Source organism: Pseudonaja textilis, chromosome 2 (assembly GCF_049901715.1).
Source record: "Pseudonaja textilis isolate UNSWEBS1 chromosome 2, rPseTex1.2, whole genome shotgun sequence".
Classification (NCBI taxonomy): domain Eukaryota; kingdom Metazoa; phylum Chordata; class Lepidosauria; order Squamata; family Elapidae; genus Pseudonaja; species Pseudonaja textilis.
Window position 1 is genome coordinate 222,941,126 of NC_141991.1, and position 27,612 is coordinate 222,968,737.

The window sequence follows — 27,612 nt, forward strand, 5'->3', positions numbered from 1 at the left end:
ACTTAAGGCGTGTTTAATGCGTAAAAATGAATATCTCCTAAGGATGGGAAAGCAGGGATCCTGTTCTCTAGATCCACCGACTCCTGTCAGTTCACAATTACAAATATTGTACCATAAACTGACATTTATGCAGTTATTCTGATGAAGGATCACTGTGTTTATTGCGCGAATACAGTTGACGTGCGCTTGTTTTTGATGGAACTGAAGTGCTAGTTGATCAAATGAATAAAACGTTCCCGTGTTTATGTATTAAAACATAAATTATGCCCTACTTTCAACCTATCCTAACTGCATCTTGCATTCTAGATGTCCGTGGAGCCGATAAAACCGAAAATTAGTTTCACAATCGATTTGGATTTCATAGAGAAAAATCCACATGTAAGTGGTTGCTAAAAGAGGACGATGACTTCATGGCACATAATCAATTTGGATGTTTATAGCGACATGGTTTGGTGGATATGCAAACAATTATGGAGGAAAGGGCTAGAATAGATCGTTACATTTTTGAAAATAAATTTTCTAAACAAAATCCCCCCCACCTCTTCAGTTACCCCCATATTAAATTCAGATTAGTGATTCACCAGGAGCAAATATGAATTGGAGTATCTTGTATCATTAACTGCATCCCTATTCTAAATTTTTGAGGATAGTTTTTATACCTCAAAGTTTTGCTAAGAGAAGAGTGAGAGTGGGTCATCTTTTCCCAAGCATACAAAAGTATGTAAAATTCCTGTTGTTGGTCCAAACACTTTAACAAGTTATTTTCCCTCCTGTCCTGGTTGGCTTACCTGGTTGGCTTGTGGACTTTGATCTGACCCACTACGCCACGGGTGTCAAACTTGATCACATCATGTGATGTATCGTGACATAGGGTCACGATCAGGAGGATTTACTTATAGTAAATATAATTATTTAGGAAGAGATTCAGCAGTTGCTTTAGCAGTGTGGCCACACTAGATACTTTATTTATTTACTTCTAGATTTCTATACTGCTCCAATCATGACTGACTCTGGATGATTTACAGTTCTCCAAAAGAATATTAATGTAACAACATAGACCTAGGAATAAAACTAAGTAATAAAATACAACATATAGCATGAAATAAATAAAATTCCCAACATTCCAACAACCATAATACCAATTTCAGTCAGGAGAAACTAAATTGATGTTTTCAGTGCATCATAGGAAGTTATAACAGTCTGCTCTAGGAACTGATTTAAATAACTGGAGCTACAAGAATTGTTCATTTTACTTAATTACTGAAATTATTCTACCAGTAAGTGGGTATAAATCTGAGCTCATATTTACAATAACAATATTTTTAGTGGCACTTATCTTAAATGTTTTATATTTTTGTGTGATCTGATGCAAAACTAGGCATATTTGATTTCTATACATTTACATTTCTTTGATTTCACAAGATTGGGTGGTTATGTCCATAAGTAATAATGTAGAATTGCTGCTTGAAATTTAATGTAGAATTGCTGCTTGAAATTTAAGAAATTTAAGAAATTTATCCAAACTGCTTTTATGTAAATATAATTAATGAGATTATTATCAGCAAACAAATTCATCTGCATAAAAGTTAATTTAATAAAATATAACTTAAATAATCCCATCTACATTGTTTACATACAGCTAAAATATTGATATTGTACTTCCTTAGATACCAGTGGTACATTTGGTATACTATTTTTTTATACTTTGTACAAATCCCTGCAAGCAAGTATTTGTGACAGCAAAAATATATTAATTAAGGATATAACATTTGAACTATAGTTGCCTATAGTAAAAATATTTGCATTGTAATGTTTCAGGATCAAAACGGCTCCAGTGAAGCCTTTGCCTGAAAAATACTTGCGACCAAACATTACAAGTAGTTCCTGGGAAAACTATAAGCATGGGATAGTAAGTAAATATTTTATAATGTATTTATAATAATCTCTTCTTACTGAAAATTAGCTTTTCTGCCCTATAACACTTTACCAGTAGATGGAGATATGCACAAAGAACCAGTTTGCTTAGCTGGTAAATGGTTGCTTCCCACCAAAAGTTCTTGATTTAAAGGTTGACCTCTATGCATTTACCATGAACAATAAAATAAAAGGAATAGCAATTTAAAAAAAGAATTAAAATAAAGTGCAAACTGCTATATTTTAGCAATATTTTCATTTCTCACTCTATCTCAACACCTCATTCCTAGTAGCTAAAATTGTACGTAAATACTCTATAAACAATCATATAAGTTTTGCTCCTTGTGATATATTTTTTAGTCTATAGTTGTGGAATTCCATGATCCAAGTCTTATTCAAAGCCAATCATGCTCAGCAAGTCATCTGAAATAATACAACATCTAACAGCTGGATTAGAATCATTTTCAACTGATGCTGTCCAGATGTACTGGAGACTTTAGATGGCAAATAGCCATGCTGGCTGGGAATCCTGAAAGCTGTCCAATACATCTGGAAATTATTTGGTTGAGAAAAGTTACAATAGGAGCTTTCGGATTATTTTTATTGTTAACAAAAAAATGGATCTGCTCAAGCACTGATATTTTGTATAGAACAGGGTCAAATGCAAAATCTTTTCATGATATTGCCAAGAAATTAACATTGACCTGGCATATATTACCAAGACCCGGCTGCATCAGAAAGGGATAGAGCCCTTTCAGAGATCTTCCCAGCCAGGTTTGAGCTGGACAAACTGGCTGGGCATCTTTGAGAACCCAGGGCAGGGGTGAATATGTGATCAATGTTATCTGCAAATTGCTTATGGCTTCCAGGACACTGCCCACAAGTCACTGGTTGTGAGACCCTGATCATTATGTTGGGCTCTAGAGATCAGTTGGGAGTGTTTCTGTGATACAAGCTTGCCTGTGTAGCAAGCTTCCTGGTGGAGCTTCTTGACTCCATCTCTGTGTTGGCAGTGAAGTTCTCTAGACTTACATGCCTTCCCTGATAATGTGGTCTCGGATTTCCCAGGTGTTCATAGCCACCATAATCACCATAGGCCTATCTCACATCATTCATAGCCTGACACAGAAGATCAATCACATGCTTGTTTTGGTATTCCCATCAGAGCAGTGGCTATATGATCTTCAACTTGGAGGAGCTTCTGGCATAGTTCCATCATGCCTTGATTACCATGGGATTGTTTGGCACTGCTATCCATTGTAGGGAGGCTGGATCCATTAGATTTATCTATCTTTGGTGACTAGTGAACTTGAATGGCTTTCAGAGGGAGCTGGGAGTTGTTCCTTTTGGTTTGCCGCACAGTCTATACAAGTTCTTAGTTGTCATTTGGAATAGCTGAGGCGTTAGATCAGATTTCACACATATGACATCTCCCCTTTCAGGGATCCTGGCACTCCCCATGGTTTACAGAGATTGAGGAAGATGAAATGAGAGATGATGGAGGGGTTTTGTCTGGTTATCTGACAATGATTTGAACCTGCTGGACCTGAGGAAGTGGACAGGGTCCTTAGGAATGTGAAATTAGCCACATGCTCCCTAGCCATATAAGTCATGAGGCTATATGAAAATCACATTTTTAAATGAAGATACACAGGGTTGATAAGATTGAATAAAAGAAATGAAAAAAGGGATAATGATAGCTACAAAGCAATTCCTAAATAGAGAGTATGAATCTAGGTCAGGGGTGTCAAACTCAAGGGCCAGGAGCCAGATCTGACCTGTGGGGTTGCCCTGGAGACACTGAAGGACTGGCCTGCAATGCCTGTGCCAGTGAAAATGGAGCTAGGGAGCGCCGCCCTCCTGAGCTCCATTTTCAACGGGCAGAGGATGGCAGGAGGCCATTGCAGCCAAAAATGGAGCTCGGGAGCCTGTTTCCTCTGACAGAGTGCTCAGGCCACCGCAGGTACCCCCGACATGAATGATATAGAGCTGGCCACACCATTCTGGCCATGCCTACTCCTGCCCCCTCCCCCCCGAGGTCAAACACAACCCTGATGTGGCCTGCAATGAAATTGAGTTTGACACCCCTGATCTAGATGAAAGCATAGGAAATATGAAAGAAGATATCAGGAAAAGGAAACACTTGATTGAATGCATACAATTAAAAATTGATGTAGTTTTGAAATAATCATAATTTGTGCCAATATCATTCTATTCAGCATACATGGGTAGTAGATACAAAATGGCTAGGATTAATATACTGAAAAATCTTGGACTTAAAGCTCTGTTAATAGTAGGGAAGAGAGAGATGTTATATAAGGAGATACAATTCCCAAAAGCTACATAAATGACAGGTTTCCAGAATTTCAGATTTTTCCCCCTTTGTTTTAGCATGTATTTAAATAAAATATAAAAGTTATCTTTAAGTACTGCAGGAAAAAAAGTTTATTTGTAGCTGTTGCTTATTCAACTGATAGGTTCTTTAATTTAATTAAAGAATTAACTTTTAATTAACTTTTGATTTAATCTTATATTTTGTTCCATGAGGGCAGACTTGTTCAAATCATATATATATGTCCATATGTTTCTATGTTCCTGTTCATAAAAATACAAACTGCAATCATATTTTATTTATAAAAGACAAATAATATATTTTTCAAAATCTGATTATGCTACTAGCTGAGCATTCTAATTATGTTTCTCACAAGAATCAGTATCTTTCTTCCTTGCAGTCAGCATATTCTTATGTAATTATAGAAGAATAATGTATATTTTGCTATATCAAAATATTTGTAGCACAACTTTCATACGCATTTCCTAGTTATTACCAATGAAGAATTTACCTATGCAAAATTTAAAACAGGAATCTTGTCTCTTATCATACCCATAAAAAGTATATACAAAAAGACAAATGTTTTAGGTTTTGTATAGAAATAATTCTCCTAATTAATTTTATATGTTACCTGGTTCAATTTTTTTCTATCACCAGTTGCAAATAGTCTTCAAATAATTAGCCTATCCATTACTGACTACTGAAATCAAGAAACAAACTGTATATTGGAGGGTTTGCCTAATACAATCTAACATTAGTAATACCATCTACTCCTCAGAATCAAACTGATAGAAGCTCAATGTCTCCCAGATTAAATGATATAAATAACAACAAACTTTTGTACTTTGTTGTCTATATTTTAGATAATTGGAGATTTAGCATTTAGCATCTCTATCAGAATAACAGACTATCAGAGAAATAGGGAAATCATACCAGATCAGGATTCATTTTTAAAAATTAAAAAAAGCTTTCCATCCCATATTTTTTAAAATTAAGATATAATTGCATGTTCCTTGGATCTTTGGCAAGACTTCTGAGTTGTTTTGCTTCCTGCAATGCATTTTCACCAGATTCTTTTCTCTGAAAAACACTTGAGCTGTTACCCTTGTGGCACTCCATGTGATGATTTATAGCAGAAGCCAAAACAGGATGTACTTGGTTAAGATATAAACAGTTCATTGAAAACTAGCCATAGGAATGAGTGATAAAAAAAACAAAGCTTTGTGAGGTAAAGATACACCAGACAAGTAGCTTCGGGAATCTAGGTTCCTTCACTGCTATCTAATTTGCTTATTATCATATATGCATGAGAGTCTATCTGCACACCACAGAACATTATGCTTGATAAAACATTCTTGAAAAATAAAATGCATGTGCAATATCTTGTAATCAAATGAAGTCTTTTGTATTGGTGTAATAAAATAATATCTCAATATAAATTTTATCTGGTTGCTCATGTTTATTAATGCAATTAATAAACAACTTGTATCTCACTTCATATCTGTTTGAATAAAAATCAGTAACATAATCCTAATTTGTAACTTGGCTTCAAATAAGCATTTTTGAAAATTAATATAATTGAAATCAATAGATTTTATTTCTTACTAAGCATAAAAGACATTAGCAGATGTGAATTATAAATGTTATTTTGTGTTGAGTTTACAGACAACACACCAGAAGTTATATCTGGTGGTTTTTAAAATTCAGGTCAGCGCTAATAGAAATGTATCTTATCTATTACTCTATGTTTATTCAGAAATACATTTTACTGATTTCAACTGATTATTGAGTAAATGTGTGATACTTGAAAAGGATCACATTAGTAGCATCCAATTGAGGATATTGTCTCCAATTGCTTTTGTTCACCTTCAAAGAGGCTTTCTAGATCTGTTAATTTCTGCCTCTCCTTCCTTCTCTCTCTTTCTCTCTCTCTCTCTCTCTCACACACAAACACACAGACATGCCTACATCTCCAATAGTGATGTAGAACCATATCTAGTTCAGGGTTGAACTATTGGAGTCTTGGTGTCTTCTGAGCTTGATTGTTTTCCTGCAGACATTTCATCATAAGATTAGGTAGCATCATAGGTGCATGGGATGATAGTGTCTGGCAAGGCAAGCTAAAATATATAAACCAACAAACTCCATCCTCTGTGCACCAGAGGTGGTATTCAGCAGGTTCCGACCGGTTCTGGAGAACCAGTAGTGGAAATTTTGAGTAGTTTGGAGAACCGGCAATACCACCTCTGACTGGAAATTTTACACTATCCTTCCCCTGCCATGCCCACCAAGCTGGTGGTAAAAATTTTTGAATCCCACCACTGCTGTACACTGATAGTGTTAGTTAGTCTGGTAATGAAATATCAGGAAAATAACCAAACTCACATGGTACCAGCAAATCAACAAAAATTAACTAATTTGAATAAACTGAGAAGGGTGAAATTGCAAGTACCTGTCAGGGATTAAGCAGAACAATAGCAATATGGTTGTTTGACTTGTGCATGAAATATACACATATTTCAGGCAGTGTGACACCATTGTAACATTCTCATTTAGAGCCTTAACTCCTTGCATTAATTCCATGAGGGAACATAACTGGAATTACTGTTATTGATGAGTAGTGACATTGCCAATGGGTACTGTGACAAAAGACCCTGGCATAGCTGCCTCATCTCTGTTTCTGCTCTCCGGGATCTCACAAGTGTGAGGCTGGCGTAATACTCTTATGCCAAAGCCATAGGATTGTCTATATGAATAACTCATGTCTTTTTAAAAATGAATTGAAAAGATATGTAGCATCTGAGGCATCAGGAAGTATTTATTTAACATGCCACTAAGATCTAATTTTACATATAATAATATATTGCATTAATTTATGCTTTGAATGAAAACAACCAATATTTAACATACTTTTTTCCGTACTCAAATAAAGTATACAGAGAAAAAATTATAAAAATTCTTCATCTTGCCAGGCAAAAGTTGCCATTGCCATCTGAAACCAATCTTGGAATTGCCCTCCACCCACCCACAGTCAAATAAATGTGTGCTTATGACATATTTTTGTATATGTGTATGCATGTGTGTCTATGTCTGCCAGGAATAAATAAAAACATTGAATTTAGCTAAAGTGTAAAGTAAAATGCATTGCTTGTAATAACTAGTACTTTACTTGTAACATTTGGCTCCCATATATCTATAACAACCATTCAAATTAATGTGCACAAACTACATTCTGTCAAGCATATTGGTGTCCAGAAACAGAAAAAAAAAAAAAAAAGACGGGGGAATGGAGCTGGGTAAGAGGAAGGATTAAGGAAAGATGAAAATGTGAACAAAAGGAATAGAATGAGGACATTGGAAGAAATAGTTGCAAGAAAAATAAAGAAATATGTATACTTTAAAAGAAATTAAACTTCACATGGAAATGCTCCAAGACTTCTAATCTTCAAATGCAACCCTACTCTTCAGCAGTGATATGTATAACCATTTGTATTCTGCACATTTTCGTATCTTACGTTCTTGTCTTCTTCTCAGCAAACCTGTCCAACACCCCGATTAATAGGTACCTATTTGAGGAAAAATGTCCATATTTCTCTTTAATATTATAAAGCAACACAGAATACATAGTCACCCCCACCCCCAGACATATTTTCAATCAGCTTATAACTGGAAGCAGTTTTATTTCTTGCCAAACTGAGGCAGCGGTGGTGGTATCTTGATGTCTTGACCTCTCTCCAGCTTCTTTTCACAATCAATCATATAGTTCACGCCATCAATGACTAACTGAACAAGTTCCACCTGAAATAAAAAGTAAAGGTTTCTGATATTAGTTTATTATGTTTTCAGTAAATTATACTTTACAATTCTTCCTAGACTATGCCATTTCTTGGTTCTAGGAGAAAAGTGTATTGTGAATAATCCATCTCTTGTCATTTTGCCATACTAATTGGCTACGTGGAAGAAAACTAAGTTAGAACATGGAAGAAAAGTGCAAGCATACAAGGTGCAAAAGTGCAATACAAGGTGGTTAAATCTAGAAATAGTTAATCTGCAAGTTCTTTTTAAAAAAAGTGTGTGTAGCTTGCTTCTCAGTTAAAGCCTTTACATGGTAATAGTATATAGTCCTTTGTTTTGTCTTTTAAAAATCCTAAATTGTGGAAATGCTAGATTAACACAGTTGTTATATGTGAAAGTACTAATTTAGATATGAAAAGCCATCAGCAAAGAAAACCCAGGAAAGTTGGCTTAAAGATGGCAATCGTCTGAAGAGAATACAATGGTGGTGGGGGCGGGAGCCTTAACGGGGTAGGAGGAAAGGAGATCTGGATCATGCCCATCTTCCAGCTTCTCTGTTCCAACTTGAGGTCTGAGTGCTAGAGCAATTCTTGCTGGTTCTATTGAATGCCAAGTTAGTAATAAGATCTCCCTCCTCCATAATTTGATACTGGAGGAGTGGGAGAGCCAGGTGTGTGTCTCTGAGATCTGGTGCATAAGGATGAAGGGGTACCTCTGCCCAAAATTTGCTTATTTGCGTTGAGGGCATGATTATTATTATTTTTTAAAAACCACTAGAACACTAATATTCATCTTTTTTTGGATCAGTGGTCCTTAAAATAGGAGAAATCAAAAGGGTGAAGAATTAACAGCATTGGAAAACCTTACAATTAAGGGCAGAAATATTCAACTCTGGTTGTAATTCTACATTTAGTTTTCTGTAATCAATTGTCCTCCTCTGAATAAATATTATTCCATGTAGAAATACTGCATATGGATGTTTAATTATACAGGTAGCTATCATTATCCATGGTTTAATTATATATCATTTTCCATGTCTCTAATGGGTAAATACAGACCAAATTTCGCTGAATAAGGGTTTTCACATATCTGTGATTCTGGCGTTTTCTTCTGTTTGGAGGAAGATTTTTGGTATGTTTTTTGTAACTGTAGCCTCTGAGGAAAATGACATGTGTAAAATAAATGGAATGGTGTAAAGTATATTTTTTCAAGATCTTTTTATGTATGATAAAACCTAACTGAAAAGAGCCATTGGTGTGGTTTTTACTTCTGAGTTTTAAAATCATTTTTGTGGAAAGCTAGGCTACCAGAAAAGACTATAAACCATGTGGCTTTTTCTTTCCTTCTCCTTCTGTCTCGTCCTTCTCCTGTGTCAACATGATCCATCTGCCAATCAAACATCAGCTCCCAATCAAGCAAGTAGGGGAAGATTGGGAAAGATGCCTGCCTGGGGGAATAAACAGAATCAAAGCAACAAGGATAGTAGGGCACAAGAGACATACTACTTCTTTGCCTGAGACTGGCATGAGGAAAAAGTCCTTCTAGCTGTTTCCATAATCTGAATCAAAGATTTGAAAGAAGACAAGAGTCAGGAAGCTCAGCTGGGAACACATGAGTGGAAAGGTGGAGAAACAGACTTGGACAGAAGAGAAATAGAAACCAGAAAGCAAAAAAGATTTTTAAAAAACCAGTTGGAATTATGTAGGTATTCTCTATGGAGAATGGCAATTAGGGCACATAGGATTAAGACAAAATAAATTTAGAGGTCAGCAATAAACAAATGTGTTACAGATACAGAATAGAAAGATAGGAACAACCAGTGAATAGTAGAATTGTGGGCATTGGAACTCCCTTTTGTGATGAATAGATTCAGTTAATCACATTTACATACTTTTTCAAATATCATACAAAATATTACAGCCTTTCATGATTTTATTTTCCATAATATTATCCATACATGTGTTAAGGTATTTATTTATTTATTTTATATGGCCTCCTATCTGATATACATGACTCTGAATGCCACACAACTTTGAAATGAGTAAAACTGTACGTAGTTGCTAGAAATAAACCAAAAATAAGATACACACCTGCTCGACCTAGCATCATACACAGCTCTTAGCTAGGACACAAGCTACACACCAGTGGTGGGATTCAAATTCTTTTACTACCGGTTCTGTGGGCGTGGCTTTGTGGGCGTGGCAGGGGAAGGATACTGTAAAATCTCCAGTCAGAGGTGGTATTTGGTGGTTCTCCAAACTATTCAAAATTTCCACGACCGGTTCTCCAGAACTGGTCAGAACCTGCTGAATAACACCTCTGCTACACACACATTCAGGGCCAGCATAAACATCAGCTCAGAAATCACTGAGTTGGGTGGGATTGTTTCTCAAATAAGCAAATATATCATTGTTCCAGCAAATACTTTCAGACACTTAGTCCCAAAGGTGCTTTTTCAAGAGGCAGCTGGTCTTCCTGGTTTTTCTTTGAAAACATTTCACTTCTCATCCAAGAAGCTTCTTCAGCTTTGACTGGATGATGGGGAATGGAAGGATTTATACTCCTTGCAGACAGCTGGTCATTTGAATTCTTTTAGCACATTGTTAAGGACACTTGGAGGTTTATCTGCGTCGTCAGGGTCACCTAAGTGACCTAAGTAGCCTTCTTGCACTGTTGAAAGGGCTGTACTGTAGACTGGAGATAGATGATGTTCTATCCTTCCCCCTCTGTTGAGAGAGGGTTATTCAGTTTGGACATAGATGCCTCTTTAACCCCTCTTTCAAACCAGTGGTCCCCTCTGTCCCAAATTTCCCACCATCCAGTGAGAGCTGAAGAAACTTCTTATCTTCAAAGAAAAACCAGAATGTCCAGTTGCCTCTTGAAAAAGCACCTTTAGGACAACCATGACCTGAATGACTGAGAATCTCCCTAGATATTCAGACACTTAGACAAATAATTGTTTATCTTCGGCATGGGTCCCTTTGGGAAAAAAAACTTGGCAGAAACTTACCTCTGATCGGCCCATGCGATCTAGGTTGGAAATATCATATATATCTGCTACAGCCGCTGTATCAACTCCACCTGTGCCACGCTTCTGAAGTCTCAGGTTTTCCAGGATCTTTGAAAATCTGGGATCCTATAATATAAAGGACAATTACTGAAAACAAAAATACTGAGCCTTTTGTTTTTTTTAACAACATGCATGTTTGTAAACATTTGTTCATCCAATTAAATCATTTAAGAGGAATGAGATACGTCGCCACTGTTTTACTTTTCTGGATTGATTTTACAGGCATCGCAAAAGATTGTTTTAGGTTTAGGAGTGATAAATTGCTTACTTACTTTGCTAAGTTTTGGAAGTTTAACATGAACTCCTGCACGTAATCCAGTGCCTAGATTAGATGGACAGGTCAGGATGAATCCTAAATGTTCATTCCACATAAATTCCCATCCTTGTTCTTTAGTTAACCTCTCAACCTGGAAAGGAAATAAAATTTAATGAATCACCATAGCATATTAACGTGCCATCTGTGCACAGTACTAGTTGTCTATATCCAGACTGTTGTTTGTCAAATTCACAAGCTTCAACAGTCTGCTGCAGATAGAAAAAGGACATTTTATCTATCAAATAAATCCGTAAAGCTAAAGCTTCAGAGGCAGATATAACCCTGTATTAGATCTTCACATTACATGTTTCAGTTTAGAGGACAACACTATTGATTTTAGTCAGGGCTTCCATTTAGAGATAAGGGTGCTAAAAATTATAGTCTTGATTTCTCAGCTGTTTAAAGCTTTATCACAGCTGAGAAACTGACCAGTTCATTTTCAGTTTTTCTAGCTATATTTTTACTTTTTATGAATTTTATCTCATCTTTTAATACAATAAACAATGTAATTTGCTTATGAGGATTAACCTAAACAAATGGCACATACATATCTAAAAATAATACAATATATTTTGTTGAAAGCAGCATGTTAGAAGAGTTGCTTTTATCACACAGACAGGTGGAGGTCATTTTAACACAATTCTTGCCACTTCTCCTTTGTAAAACTTTAAACCCTGCCTCCTATTAAACTGAAATCTGGTTCAGTCACAATTTAAACATATAGGCATAATAAATTAATTGCTGTAATTAAAAATATGGCAATATTTCCTATTTTTAACCATCCTGTCTGACAAACATGGAAACATACACACACACACACACACACACTGAAACAGATTTCATCTGAAAGCCAATCAAGGTTGTTATCTACAAAGCAATTAAATCTATCACAAAAGAATTAAATATGGTGTTTGTCTGTATGTATCATATATATATAATTTATATTTAATTCTTTATAATTAAATATACAATTTATATTTTAATTCTTTTCTCATAGCTTTCATTGCTTTGTAGATAACAACCTTGATAGACTTTCAAATGAAATTTTTTTGAACTTGAGCCAATCTGATATTTTCACTGAAATTATAAGAAAATCTACATTGATTTAAACTTAGAAAACTATTTGAGTACATGGTACTATTTCATAATGTGAATGCGGAATGGCAGTTTGAATGGTCCTTCAGATAAAGTAAAACTCCAAGCAAAAAACAAAAATCTTAGATTTCAGGCCAATTTTAAACAAGCAATATAATAGCATTAAATATATATTGTCCTAAGACTCCTTAGGTCAGGGGTGTCAAATTCACATCATCATAGCATTGTCACGTGATGTATTGTGACTTTTTCCTCCTTTGCTAAACTGAGTGTGGGCGTGGCCAGAGCGTGATGCATCCAGCCCGTGGGTTACAAGTTTAACAGCCCTGCCTTAAGTGTAGAGCTAGTGTGTGACATTTTTTTTGCCCAAGTTCTGTTCCACTTGATTTGACTGAGTTTCAGATCTTTCTTATCAGCAAAGTCACTGATCCTTCCCTACTTGAGAGAAACAAGCTGATTTGCAGAGTGCAGTATAGGCTGTGGCGTACCTCCTGCCTTATTCTAAAAAAAATAATAAAAGGCAATGAATTGAAGAAACAGCTCCTACATTTCCATGCGGTACTTGCTGCTTGTAGCAATTGCCTCACTCTACTTTAAAGCGCCCTAACTCTGCTACTAGAGGATCTTGCTTTACTCAAATGGTACCACATACAATAAAAAGAAAAATTAGCAGCAATAACATAAAAGCACAAATGGATCTTTTATTAAAATCTAAAAATTCATTTTTAACAGTCAAAGAAAAGCATCCACCTCCATCAATCCGCGACAAAATCTTTCAAAAACCCGCTTCATGTTGCCGCCTTTTTCCATGGAGATCACCCTAATGTGATCCTCTTCATTGATCCAGATGAGGAATGTTTTATCATTGTTGTGCCTGGTTGAGAGATATGCACAATTCATTAGTGTTCTGGTCACAGAAACCTTCAGAGTTTCTGAACCATCTTCAGAGATTCTGGTCCTTTCATTTTACCTTTTCCTTTTGTTATTTATCATGTTGGGACTTTCATGGTGGCATCAAAAATAAGGGTAACTCAAGATTCTCCAAAGTTGCATTCCTCTCTTAACTAGCAACCACACAATTTCAAATTTCCAAAGTTATTTAGAAAGTAATACCATACAGCTCTAATCTTTCTTGTAATAAACTGCTGCTGTACTAGAACATTTTGAAACAAAGGTAACATGAGGCTTGGGCTGCTATGGGAACTGGAAATGGGAAAGCATGCTTTTTGACTGGAAGATGAATCTGTCCCTCAAGTTTAAAACATTATGGAATAGGAATGATGGGAGAAACATAATCTCTAACTAAATTTTCTCTAAACCAACTTGTATGTTGAAAAATCCAGGGAAGAACTGGTACAGAAATAGAGGAAATTCCAGTAAAGATGAGAGCCCTACTTCAAGGTATAAATAGCATCTGGGTCAGAAATAGCATGTTGTTTGAGAGAAATGTCTTCTGCATTCTGTCCATTCTCTTTAAAGTAATCAAGGTATTCAGGGCAGCATAAAGCTAAGCCCATTGAGTCAGTGTTTCTCAAGGTTGGCAACCTTAAATGTGCGGACTTCAAATCCCAAAACTCCCAGAATGTGGCTAAGGAATCTTGGGAATTTAAGTCCATACAGCCTAGCGTTGCAAAGGTTAAGAAACATTGCACCAGATAATGCCTAAGACTTTCTTTGGAAAGTTGTTTCTTCTTTACTAGAGAGTAATATTACTTCTGCACAAGGAAATAACAGTTGCTCTCTTAAAACCCCTTAAGAGATCATTTAATGGAAATTGCAAAAAGCATTCTCAGAGTACTGGGGTGCCATCAGCTTGGATATGGCAACACAGGGAATACAGGAACTTTTTTTTATAGCAGGAGTGCCAAAATAATTATATAATATGAAAAGGGATGACCACAAGATTTCTAGGTATTAATATTATTACTTGTGACAGGATGAGTAGCACACATTAGAGAATAAGAATTAAAATAATGGAGAATATCATGCAACCATGCAAGAAAACATTGGTTTAAGGGGAACATTTGTTTATTATGTTTATCTTTAATATGATTTAAAACTTGATGAAGCAGACAAATGAAGGTTTTGAATATAATAAAACAGAGGCTGGATATTTTTCCACTCTTTTCTTTGAAAATATTTCTATTTCATTCTACCAAGATAAATTGCAATACTCTTAAGATTTCTAATTCAAAGTCCAAGGTTGCATTTTCAATGGCTGAAGATGCTTCATCAGCTGGCACCTTTGAGACTTGGATTGTTTTCTCCCTGCCTGTTCTGCCCACGCAATCTGACATCCCGCCTGCTTTAGCAGCACTTTAGTGTCAGTTGACTTCACACATGATCTGCTTGTTGCTGCTAGTCTTGTTACAGAGGGTTGGTATAGAAATTTCTTTGGCATTCCCTGCCAGTGTTCAGAACACTGTAAGGCAAAAGAAAAATATCTCTTAAATTCTCTTCCCAGTGCAGCCGGGACTAATTAATTTCCTATGTATTTGATTTATTACCAGCTTGTCTGATCTAGTGAGCATTTGAGGCAGCTTAAAAGTTTTACAAACAAAACTAGAACATAAGAGGTTTAAAATATAAATTTGAAACTAACAGTAAATAAATAAAATCATGTAGCAATCACTTGAAGAAAATGATGTGTCTTGGCAGATTTTCTAAATATTGGGGCAGTGGGCAATTGCAACTGGCAAGCCTGGAAGTAACAGGATTAAAGAAAACTTCTGACAGTAGCAACATCTTCAAAAGAATTTCCTGGGCAGGTCTTAACAAGAAGACAGTTTTGCAGCATATGAAGTAAAAATTTGGATAGTCAGATCCTAAGCTGCTTAAGGCTTAAAAACTCAATCAATATAAATACATTAAACAAAGGCTGGTAAACAGTTGGTGAGACCCAGCTTGTTGTAGCAATTGAGGCATTAGGCTGGAAACTGGGAGATCAATGAGTTCTCATCCCAGCCTAGTCACAAAGCCAGCTGGGTGACTTGGCCCCAGTCATTATCTCTTAGCCCTAGGAAAGGAGGCAATGGCAAACCACTTCAGAAAAGCCTTGCCAAGAAAATTGCAGGGATGTATGCAAACAGTCTCTAAGAACAAAAGAAGTAGAAGAAAAAGTTGATCAATTAATGCAGGTTTTTTTGTGCAAGCATCATATGAATCTAGGACTTTGCATCTAGGACAGTACAGCAGATTCTCAGATTCTATACTTGTATATCTAACAGATAACAGATAATCAGAGTTATAAGGTACCTTGTAGGTCATCTAGTCCAACCCCCCATAGGGAGACCCTATACCATTTCTGACAAATGGCAGTCCAATCTCTTCTTGAAAGTGATGGAGCTCTATATAGTTTATTTTTATTTTAAAGGCTAACATGGCTGTCCATCTTATAAACCACAACCCTGAGCAATTCAAAGTGAGATCAATAAAATAGAAAAAGTAAAACAACATTAGACTAACTTCAACGCTAAACCTTATAGCATACTGCAAGGTACCTTCAAAGGACTACACTGCAATAACTATGACATTGTACCAGATTCTACTGATTAAGAAGAAATGGCCGAGTGCAATGGGAGTCATTGTGCAAACGTGGTTTTTAGCTTCATAGCTGCCACCAGCAAATGTAGTAAGAATGGAAAAACAAGAGAACTGTCAAAATCTCCTGCTGTTTAATAGATAATAGTAACCCCACCCAAAACTGCAGAAACAACAATATCCAAGCTCAGTTTTTATCAACCAACAATACTTATACTTGCCTGGTTTAATTTCAGGCTGATTTATCATATAACCCATTATCAGGATTAGGCAATGTGAAGTAAATAATGAGCAATAGGGCTAGGAGATATTAGCATGAAGTTCTCTCTACAGTTTCATGAAATGTTGAACAACATTTTCCCAGCACTACCTTCTAAACCAGGGGTGTCAAACTCAAGGTCTGGGGGCCAGATTTGGCCTGTGGGGATACATAGATCTGGCTCATAGAGCTGCCCTGGAAATAGTGAAGGACCGGCCCTCAGTGCCTCTGCCAATGAAAACAGAGCTTGCAAGGGCTGCGCACGGCCCTCTCAAGCTCCATTTTTGCTGGCAGAAGTTTGCAGAATACTATCCCAGCTGAAAATGGAGCTTGCGAGGGCACACATGCCCCTCTGAGCTCCATTTTCACTGGCAGAGGGTTGTAGGAGGCCATTGCAGCCAAAAATGGTTCTCAGGAGCCAGTTTTCTCTGGTAGAGGACTCAGGCCACCACTCAGGCCAACACAAGTGGTGACATACTGGACATGCCCACCCAAGCCATGCCTACCCCAGCCTCCCGAGGTCAAACACAACCCTGATGCATCCCTCAATGAAATCGAGTTTGACACCCCTGTTCTAGACACACCTAAAGGGTTGATCAGACAATGTAAAAATGATGCCCATGGCTCAATCTCACCAGACAACCCAGGAAGATATTATTGTTGATGCTACTAAAAACAACCAGAGGCCCAGGAAAATTAGTATAATTGTACTCCCTCACCCAGTTTTCAACACAGGAAGTCTATAAATACCAAACAATTTCAACACAAGATCCTAGCCTTTTTAAAGGGAATCCAGAAAATCAATATTACTCAGTATTATTCAGACACACCTGGAGCTAGGAGGCCATAATCTTCTAATCAGTTTTCCAAAAAAGAAGCATTATATCTATCCCCAGGTTAATAAAGCTTTTCCTCCAATAAAGGGTTTATTACTGCCTTCTTTAGATAGAGAGAACACATCCCTAAAAGAAGAACATATTGAACACATATCTTAACCATGGTACCAATCCTGTCCTGATCAAATTAATTTCCAAAAGGGGAGGAGGAAAATGAAGAGGTGATAGACATCATCTCACTGCATATCTGTGTACAGTCTTTGGAAGAATAAGCAGAACCATTAATTGCTAAATTTATATTCTGTGATCTGTCCCAGTTTGAAGTCCAAGTTAGGATAGAGCCAACTGATTTTACTTGATGACAATTGTTTATGAGCAGTACTGACCTGGTTGCTTTCATTAAGATTTTAGCAGAGATACTGAACTACATGGAACAGCTATGCCATCCAGCAAAAGGACAAAAAAAATAAGCAATCTTTACTGCTCTATTACAGTATAATAAAAGTGGCTCTTTAGTAAACCAAGATATAATTTAGCTCATTAAGAGGAAAGAAAGTTTCAGAACAATAATAGAAATCATCCCCAAGAGTATCAAATGTTCTTATTAGCAAACAATGTAGAAAATTCCTTAAGAATATTGAGGAAAACATCCATTAGGTGCCTGAACAGCAGCATTATAACTAGTCCTGCAATTTGCAGAGCTTCATATTGGTTGTCAGTGTAAAATTGAGATTCTAATTTGAATGTGATGAACAAGATAATTGTTCAATATATGAAGAATATTTATATTCTTTATATTCAATTATTCTAAGTTATTATACAAAATAATATAACATCATGCTTCATTTGTGTTCTTTGACCTGAATTTGCAACTTTGAGAGTGCAGGACTGAGAAAGTCACCCAGAGACCAAATGCTAACTTCAGCTTGAAAAGGGTTGCAGATTCCCAGCGGTGCATGACTGGAATATGGGAAAGGCTATTTGATAGTACCCAGGGGTGGGATCCGACAGGGTTAACTACCAGTTTGGTCATTTACGAGGTTCGGTGATTTACAATGTGCTTCCCTGCACGCTGCCGGCATGCCTGTAAATCGTCATCAGCATGCTGCATGCAGAGAAGCAGCCTTTCAAAAAGCCCCTTTTCCCTGCTTTTTTAACTGAAGCTGTGCCTCGCATGGGAGCTGAAGTTGAAAAAAATCAGGAAATAAAGGTCAGGTGAGCAGGTGGGCAAAAACATCAGCAGACATAGAACTGGTTCTATGTCTGCTGCTCTTCAGAGCTACCAGTTCTACAGAGGTGGACAGAACCAATAGAAAATGCATAGATATATAAGAGAATATTGCAGATAGAAGATACGATTCTAGTTTGAAAAGTCTTGTTAGATAAAAACTTAACGTGCAAGTCTACTGGAAGATGTTTGACCACGATTAACCTGTGCTCCCTCTCTCTCTTCAGATAATGAGGCAGTAACTACTCTATGCATGATATTTTGCTGTTCTCTTTAATTTCAACCTCAAAACAAAACAATTTTATTTTTAAAAACAGTGCTCCCTTTTGGGAGGCCTTGGTTTTGTTTTCATACATGAAATCGGCAGCAGCTTCTGCAAAAGGAAGGGTTTAACACTGAGACTGAAGGAAGGATTGAAGAACAGGATTTATTCCCAACTTCTGTACATGATACACAAAGGATGAGTTTTAGCAAGCTGCAAGTGACAGCAAGTGCTTTTTAGGAATGCTTTCATTGTCCAGCAACATTTAGCTTCCTCGTGTATTTTGGCAGACAAGTATGCAGTTATGTGTTAGGAAACAGCAAACCAATCACATATCTTAGTTCAAACTTTATACAAAGTACGATTGGAAAAAAAAGTAATAAACCAATGAAAAACCTATAAATGTTTTTAAATTTAAAACAATCCATGTTTTAACAAGATGGATTTGCTCATCATACTAAACCATAAATAACAAACTCCATTATTGCTTCTTGTGCCATAATGGTCAATATTTTTACAAACTGAACTTAAACATAACCATCACAGAGTTTGATGGCTATTCTCAGCTCACTTACCAGTATAGTAAGAGCTGTACATTCTGATACCTGTATAGTGGAATCTTGGGTCACAAACACTCCTGTTCGCAATCAAATCAGGTTCCAACCCAAAAAATCTACCCAATTTTAGAATCGGGTCACGATTCAAAAATCAGATGGCAAAAAAAACCTGCCTGCAGGTTCCCTTGCTGTGGCATTTTCCCCTTCTGTGCATATGCAGTCCGTCCGTGCATGTGCAGTTGGTCGTGCTTCTGGTCACGACCAAATCGGATTGCAATTGAACAGATTACAGTCACAACCTGAGGTTCCACTGTACTTGATTGTAAACTTTTAACCAAAATGGCAGCTCCTTTGAATATAGACATTGTAATAGAAATGTATAAAAACATTTCATTTCATAGCTCATGTAGTTTTTTACATTAAAACATGGTGAAAAAATGTGTTAATGGAGCATAGAAAGGAATTGATAATTCAAGAACTGCAACACATACCTTACACTTTACTTGTTAGATTCAAATTTAGAATCTAATTTAGAAATTAAAAAGTATAAAATAGTTCACCTGTACAAGAAGTTTCAAAACATTGATTACCACTGTTTTATTAAAGAAAGCAATTTTCCTTATTTTCCTTATTTAAGCAGTTTTGTTCATAAAACAAAAGAGAGAGATAATTTCATTCCTTATGTAGTCACACACACATGCATTAGTGAAAGCAAAGTAATGAAATCATGCCCCAGAATATATCTATGGACTTTATTAGCTATTTCTTGACAATTAAAAATAGAAACAAAGAAAAGGATCCAAATCCCCAATCTCTTTTTTTTTCATTTGTTATTGTTGCCTCTTTGATCACAGATGTTTTTAATTTAAAAAAAAAAAAGGCCCAGGGCCATGGGCAGCCTTCAAAACATCCTTTTTGGTGGTCCTTGGTATTATCTCTGACCATGATTGATGAAAATTCAAAGTGGTTTCCTGCCATATTGAGGTGAGAAAGAATGAGACATTGTAATGTAAGCTCTGGAATAGTCATCTATTCAAAACAAAACAAAAACAACATTCCTGAATTCTCCTTTCTCATATCACCCGTCCAAATTTCTGACAGCTGATCACTCATGGCCCCCAAAATATTGTTGACTGCAAGCTTAAAGATTACGTACTGAAAGAAGAGACTGTGTATGCCAAATGTGCTCAGAATTAGGAATAGTAGCAACTGAGTTAGAAACTAGTATAATTATTTGTTCACATTGAAAACATGCACAGCTCACATTTCGTACCATATTCCTCTGGCATCTGGCCAGTCACGGGCCATTCCAGCACACGTTAACAAAGGGGAAACTGGCTTATCAAATAGGAAATGGTCCTGGAGACCAGCATAATTCAAGGCAGAGGGAAAGAAAAGAAAAAGAAAAAAGTTGAATTATAAAGATGAATCAGTTCACAGAGGTGAAGAGTGCAGAAAAATAATACTTGTTTTTTTCCCCTGGAAATAAAAGGCTGTGTTTCCAATATAGATGACTATGTCTTTAATTTCGTGTAGTTTTAAAGTTTTGTAAAGCATTAATAGAAAGAAACTATTAAAGTATTAAAAGTATTTTAAAATAAAATTAAATTATGCTTAATACATTTAAATTCAACATAGGGTTAAATTAACTTTAAGGAATCATAAAATAAGATTTGAGTCATACCTGCTGCTTTTACTTAATATTTAATTAATCAATACTCACAAATAAGACACAAGGCTTATTAAAATAACAATAGAAATAAAAAACTAATTTATTCTAATCTTTTTATATTGCTTTTGCTGATTAATTCTGCTCTTCCTTTCTGGTTAATCCTCAATTACAACTCAGTTTTGTTTTATGTGTACTTACAAGTCTGTTCATTAACACATTTCCTAAGTGTTCTTAGGATTGCAGTGTATTTGCATTTTATCTTTACATTTATTTTTAACCCTCATTTTACCCAGGCCCTCACATAAATATTTTTAAATCAATGGATTATGAATTCTTGCATACTTTCTAGAGTTGTTTGAGGGTATGATATTATTTTCAGAATTCCACAAATAAAAGAGTTCTGTTAGTATGAATATATATTTGCATGTGTTTAATATTGCTTGGATCTTGTCAGAATGCATAATTTGCTTATATTGTGATGGGGGGAAGAAAAATCAATTACAGCTGGAAAATGTTGATTGATTGATATTCAACAGGCAAGGAATAGTTTGTTATATTCTAGTGTGGTGAAGAAAATAAATCTAACCAACAAAATGAAGACTCTGTTTTCTCCTGATCTTTTAAACATGACAGGGTGAATGCCAGCTCTTCTCTTTGTCTAATCCTATCAAAACCAAATTAACCTCCTGCCCCAGAGTAACTCTCTTACCTAACCAGCCTAACCAACTTTGGTTGATCTCAGAAAAACCAAGCAGAATTATTGTAGAACCTCAAGAAAACTCAGAATTATAAACAAAACTGGGAAACTGAAAGGCCCAGAAGAATGCAAGGACAGTTACTTCCATTTCCTCATAACCATGTCCATGTAATCTCCAGGAGTTACTTCAGGAAAGACTCTTCACATTGTTAGTCATAGCCTTCTTACCTATGCTCAGGTTTGGCATTAAACTTACATCAATTAGCTGTTGTTGCTCCTTTTCAGACATAGTTGTCAAGCTATAATATTTTCCAGCAAGGTCTTGTTTCAGCCCAGACAAGGCAGTGACAACAACGTTTTCAACAGCTCTTCTCTCTGCCCTGGAGCAGGCGGGAGGTAGGCTCAGGCCACGAACACTTCGTCCCGTGCGTACACGGGAGGATAAAACATAACGCTCATCAAATTGTCCTTGGGCAATCTGTCCAAAATCAAAGAGTTTGAAAGTATATTGAGACAGTTGTGAATTATACCCAAGGATACTCAGGATCAGCCTCAGATATTTTGGTGAGAAAGAACCCTAATCCTTATCTCAGCCAGTTGTGTGGTATCAAGATTAGCAAGTTAAAACAGTCAATATGGAAACCATGATCATTGTCAAAGCCCTGGCCCCAATTTTACAGGGATTATGGCATATGTAAAAGGAGCAGATTTCAATTTTGGAGCTGTATCCGCATCTTAATTCCACCCCCTTTCTTTGCAGATACCTTGTTTTCTGTTTTACAAAACACAAGGTTACAAGAGAATACACATCCTGACATGAAATAAATGCAGCAAGAATACCAATATTATTTGTAACTCAGGGAAAAGCTCTGAAGTGGCTGAACAGCTATATGGAGAAACGTGGCTTTAGATTTTGAAGTGAAGGAACAAATCTGGGAAATAAAGCAAGTACAATCTAAGAGTATTACAGTCAGAAATTTAGTAGGGTGTTGTTGTTTTTCATTTTAAACCTGGGAAAAGTGTGTAACTATCCAGAATAAAGGTACTTGTATACTTTTTATAACTGCAAAATATGCATGTCATATCTCCCATATGAATTACCTCCTATCCCATAGCAGCTTTGGGACAGATGGCACGATAAAAACACACAGTGCAGATACATGTGGGTTAAACTGTTTATAGGATACACTTGCTGAGTATCCCATAGTTGCTTTAATGTAGCACATTTTTTGTTAGTTTGTTAAGGGAGTTTTATCTGGTTTGGCTTGTGGTATGTTTTATTTGGTCCTATCCTTCTAAGCTGTCATAAAATAATTTTTGAGAAGGTAGTACTGAAATGCTATTATCAACCATAATATTCTTTTACTGCTATTCTCAAACCAGTTTTCTTCAGTTTTTTTATCTCTTTAAGACTTAAGTTAGGTCCTACCTTTGAAGAATCCAAGTCAGTACGATGCTTCATTAGTTTGGGGTCATATCCGTTATGTCTTACTTTGATAACAGGATCAAAAATCTCAGCAAATACCTGTCAAGTCAATAAAGTATATTACTTTGTATTTAGTTTCCCCACCCATGCAATTTCTTTTTTATTTTTTAATCATTTATTTTGTAGGTTTTTTATTTTGTTCAGGCTATCTATGCTCATAAATCAGTCTGAAGAAATGCCCCAAATTCTCAATAATATAAAACCACCACACACATTGTTAATTTTCTTGGTACTTCTTTGAATAATTTTTAACAAATTGCAGTTTGCCTTCCTGAACAAGATCCTCAAGCATACTGTAGTGGTATCTCAGCTCCAGGAATTCTACAATGTGTTGATTAGCTAGCCTCATTTATATTTTGGCTTCAAGCATTTTGGGAAAATAAAACTTTGACCACCCTGATAAGTGATTGATGCAGGACCTAGTCTTGGGGATGGCGGGGAAATTCATGGGTGGTTTACTTTGTAGTCTGAATGCTGTATTGAACCACTGACCATCTTCTAGATCAATGTTTCTTAAAATATGGACACAGGGTCCCCAAGATCCTGTCAGGGGTCCACAAAATCAAAATTATTTACCAGCCTATGCTGAAAAGCAATACACTAATCCCATCAAACAATAATGAGAAGTGTTAGAAGCAGTGAATGCATCAGTTTTAATTTTTAATATAATTAATATTAATAAATATAATTCATACAAACAAAAGCTGTTTTGGGGTCCTCCATAATTTTTGAAAATGGGAAGGAATTTGGAGTCAAAAACAAGTTTAAGAAATGCTTTTGGTATTCCATACCTAAAATATCACAGAGCATATTTAAATAGAAAGGAAGATATTTGCCAAACAAGATGCCAAGGTTGTTCTTGGAACTACTAAACAAAAGCAAAAACTAAAAGACCCATTATCACATTTTAAGAGGGTTCACTGTGGTTACTTTGTTCAAGTTTAATAAGAAATAAATGAGAAAGGGCAGGGCACAATGAGCTGTAATGTGCCAAAGAAAAGTTTATTGTTTAATAAATTTCCCAGACACTTTAAGACCTCTCTTTCTTCCATTGCATTGATTTAATAAGGAGAAAAATATAGAGGAACACTCACAGTAGGTTTGCCACCTTTTCCTAGTCTCTATAAAACTTTGGAAACATTTGTTTTGAAAATCTACAGGAATTATTTATTTCCTCCTGTTTCTGGGGAGCAGTGCAAGCTCTGCTATGGAACTTTTGGCAAAGAGAAGTTTTATCTGATCACGCTGTTATATATTTCAGGCAAACCCAGGAGACACTGGGCTGCCTCTGCTTATTTTATTCTGCCAAACACTGAAGTGTTGGATTCTGTTATTATGTGATGATAATAAATAAAATAAGAGTCTACTGTTCTTATTCTGGACCCAGAAAATTAGTGCATAAATATTTTAAGAGGATTCTTTATTAAAAATACATACATACATACATACATATATATTACTCTGAGAAGCACAGAGCCGGAGACAGAAGCCTGAAGATGATGAATGAGACTTAATCGAAACGTTGCCTAGATACTTCGAATCTTACGCGGGAGAAAACCCGAACAACCAAAGATCCATATATATATATGTATATATATAGAGAGAGAGAGAGAGAAAGAGAAGGGGAGGGAGGGAGGGAGGGAGAGAGAGAGAGAGAGAGACTCCCAACCAATCAGGATGAAGAAAAAACCATTCTGGCACAGTGTAGGCTAGCACCAAATTTAAAACAGAAACGGCTGTGAAAGTCTGACTCACAGATGAACATTATACAGAAGCCTGATGATGACAGATGAGATTCTGCTGAAATGTTGCTACAATTTTAAAAGCACAACTATAATGACGTGGGAAAATACCCAAACAAAGCTGAATACCATACATACATACATACATACATACATACATACATACATACATACATGTATATAAAAAATATACATATATATAGGCTTCCATCTAGATTTTGTGATGCCTCCTCCTGTGTCCTGTTAAACTAAGTATATTGATACAAGCTTGTATTATCAAGGTATTGAAATCTCAGCTTTTCATTTGGACACTGGTTGTCCATTATTTAATAATCTAACTGTCTATAGAAAATGCATAATAATGTGGATATTTACATAGCTGATCTTTCATGTGACAGTAAAGTAAAGGTAAAGGTTCCCCTCGCACAAATGTGCTAGTCGTTTTCTGCTCTAGGGGGCAGTGCTCAAAGCTGAAGAACCAGCCGCTGTCCGAAGACGTCTCCGTGATCATGTGGCTGCACACTGAAGGTGCAAGCATGTGAGAGTAGCTGGATACTTTTACAATTAGACTTTTATTTCAATTCATTGACAAGGGGCTCATTTTTAAGCTGAGCAGACAAGTCAGCTACTGGAAGCCAATGCACGTTGCCTTCTGTTGGAAGAAATGTCCACCTGGGTTCAGTTCCAAGTGGGGAGAAAGACACTGGAAACATGGAGGCTCCTTGGAAGGATGGTTTAATGGTGAAGCAGAACTATCAAGCACATGTCATTCTGGGTAGATGACCACATGGAGTGGAGAGTGAGATAAATTTATACCCTCTCTTGGGACTTGCAAGAAATGTATTGTATTGGTTGTCAGACTCACAGGGGGCTATGCGGGGTCCAGCTAACCTTGTGTTCTCTGTGTCCCAGGCTTGGGTGAATCTTGATGGGTGATGAGGTAATGAAGAGGGTTATGTTCTGAAAGGGTGTTGGGCAATTCCTATTATGGCTTAATGGCTTTGTCCTGGTTTGGATCTTGAGTGAGGGCTAATCCTATCACCCTGGAGCTGAAGGCCTTTTGTCTTGTAGATATGATGGCCCAGTCTTCATGGGGCTATTAACAAAGGTGAGGGCTCCTTTCCAAGAGCATTTTTCTCCCTTTCTCATCTAGAAAGGTATAATATTCTGCCTCTTTAATATTTCCTAGAATAATTCATTCTTCTAGGGGAGGGGTGGGTGCTAACTTTCTACACTTCTGTGCTGCATTTTTATTATCCAAGACATGGTTATGCAGTGTATGTTTTTTATGCTGTTTTTCCCCCCAACTAAATTTCACCCAGAGAGATTTAAAAAAAAAAAAATCCAGCGAACTTCCCCAAAGACAAAAACAAAATACCAGGATTAATCCCATGGCTTGAATTTTGTGCTGACCTCCTTGTCTTCCTAAAAAGCTGCCTATTTGCGATGCATCCATCATTCTCTAATGTTTTTATGAAATAAATGAAGATGTCGAAGAAACCCTGTGATATGATACAAACTGTTTCACCTCATAGGATTCTTCATCTCCTGCGACCATGCCCACTGTTTTAATGAAAGGGTGTCCAGGATTATCAACACCAGTTTGGATGCACTGATCCAGTGTGTAGCCTCCAGGGGTCATCTTATCCCTCAGTTTGGCATAGATGGTTGGAGTGAGGCACTCAGCCATGCAGTTGTTATGTTTGCGAAGATCAGGGTAGTCTGCACTGAGTAGAAAGAAATGTAAAGCTTCAGTATTGAGCAGGAAATGCTTGTTTCCACATCACTTCATTAATAGAAACTGTGGCATTCAATCATCATAGGGGTCCCCAAACTTGGCAACTTAAAACTACTTTAAAGCTATGCTGGCTGAAGAATTCTGGTAGTTGACATCCACAAGTTTTTAAAGTTGCCAAGTTTGGAAACCTCTGAATCAGCACCTTACTATTCTACAAGTCTTGGATGCCTTTAAGAATGAAAAGTAATCTGTATATTTTCCAATGAATTTGATAGTTTGAGAAAAACAGCAGAAGAGTTATCAGATGGGCATTTATGATTTGTAAGAGAAACAAACCTAACAGTGTAACTTTGGAGTATGCTGGTTTCCAGCTGAAATGGCAGTGTTAGTTTCAGTCAAGAATGGCAGCACTTGGACAGATGGAAAGGGGAAAAATACCTTCAAAATACATATTTGTGTGTATTTCTCTTTCACTTCTAGAACAAGATGCATGAACTGAAGAAATAACTGATATGAATAAGTTTTATTATGTCTCTTTACATTTTATTTCTTTATGACATTTCCATCCCATCTTTCTTTTAGGGATACAAGGCAGCTTTAGATGGCTTTTCCGCTGCCAAATTTTATCTTTACACCAGTCTTGCAATATGGATCATAGCAACTGACCCAGAAAGATCCAGTGGGCCTTGTGGCTGGATGAGATTAGGATCTGGGACTCCCCAGATCTAACCCAACCAAATTAAATATTCAGATATGGATATTTTGCATCCCAATATTACAAATCAGATGTTAACAGAAGAATAGGTTGCCCAATTATTGTACGCCCAATTATTGTACGCCAACTAATTATGAATTAATTCAGTGAAAACAAACCATTTAGCCACTCTCAATCTTACCTGTTTCCTATAATTATTGTAGAGATTAAATAAAAGATATCACTTGGAGAAAAATAGGTTATCAGTAAAATGAATAATACTACCTTTTAATTATTATAAAAGTTTTAGATTAGAATCTAGTATACATTTGTAAGATAGCAGGTCTTATGAAATGTAATAGTATATTTCTAAATAAAG

General features: G+C 36.4%; 1 protein-coding gene and 1 long non-coding RNA gene across 5 annotated transcripts in view; one reads left to right on the forward strand and one right to left on the reverse strand.

Annotated features, from left to right (window-relative positions):
- Positions 1-317: 317 nt before the first annotated feature.
- Positions 318-3,522, forward strand: LOC148127380 (uncharacterized). The gene is made up of 3 exons (XR_015742279.1): positions 318-378; positions 1,819-1,909; positions 3,357-3,522. It is a non-coding gene; the product is annotated as an uncharacterized LOC148127380 (long non-coding RNA).
- A 3,524-nt stretch (positions 3,523-7,046) lies between these two features.
- CKMT2 (creatine kinase, mitochondrial 2) overlaps positions 7,047-27,612 on the reverse strand; it is a 30,069-nt gene continuing 9,503 nt past the window's right edge. For 2 of the 4 annotated variants that reach the window (XM_026718593.2, XM_087927114.1), the window contains 8 exons: positions 26,330-26,528; positions 23,003-23,098; positions 21,830-22,051; positions 20,478-20,563; positions 13,273-13,396; positions 11,384-11,518; positions 11,052-11,177; positions 7,047-8,044 (listed from right to left, as the gene is read on the reverse strand). In XM_026718593.2, the coding sequence (XP_026574378.2) occupies positions 7,925-8,044; positions 11,052-11,177; positions 11,384-11,518; positions 13,273-13,396; positions 20,478-20,563; positions 21,830-22,051; positions 23,003-23,098; positions 26,330-26,528 (1,108 nt within the window). In that variant the 3' untranslated portion in view covers positions 7,047-7,924. Of the gene's footprint in view, positions 8,045-11,051; positions 11,178-11,383; positions 11,519-13,272; positions 13,397-20,468; positions 20,564-21,829; positions 22,052-23,002; positions 23,099-26,329; positions 26,529-27,612 lie in introns of all 4 variants that reach the window. The other 2 variants (XM_087927112.1, XM_087927113.1) reach the window with 1 other exon arrangement.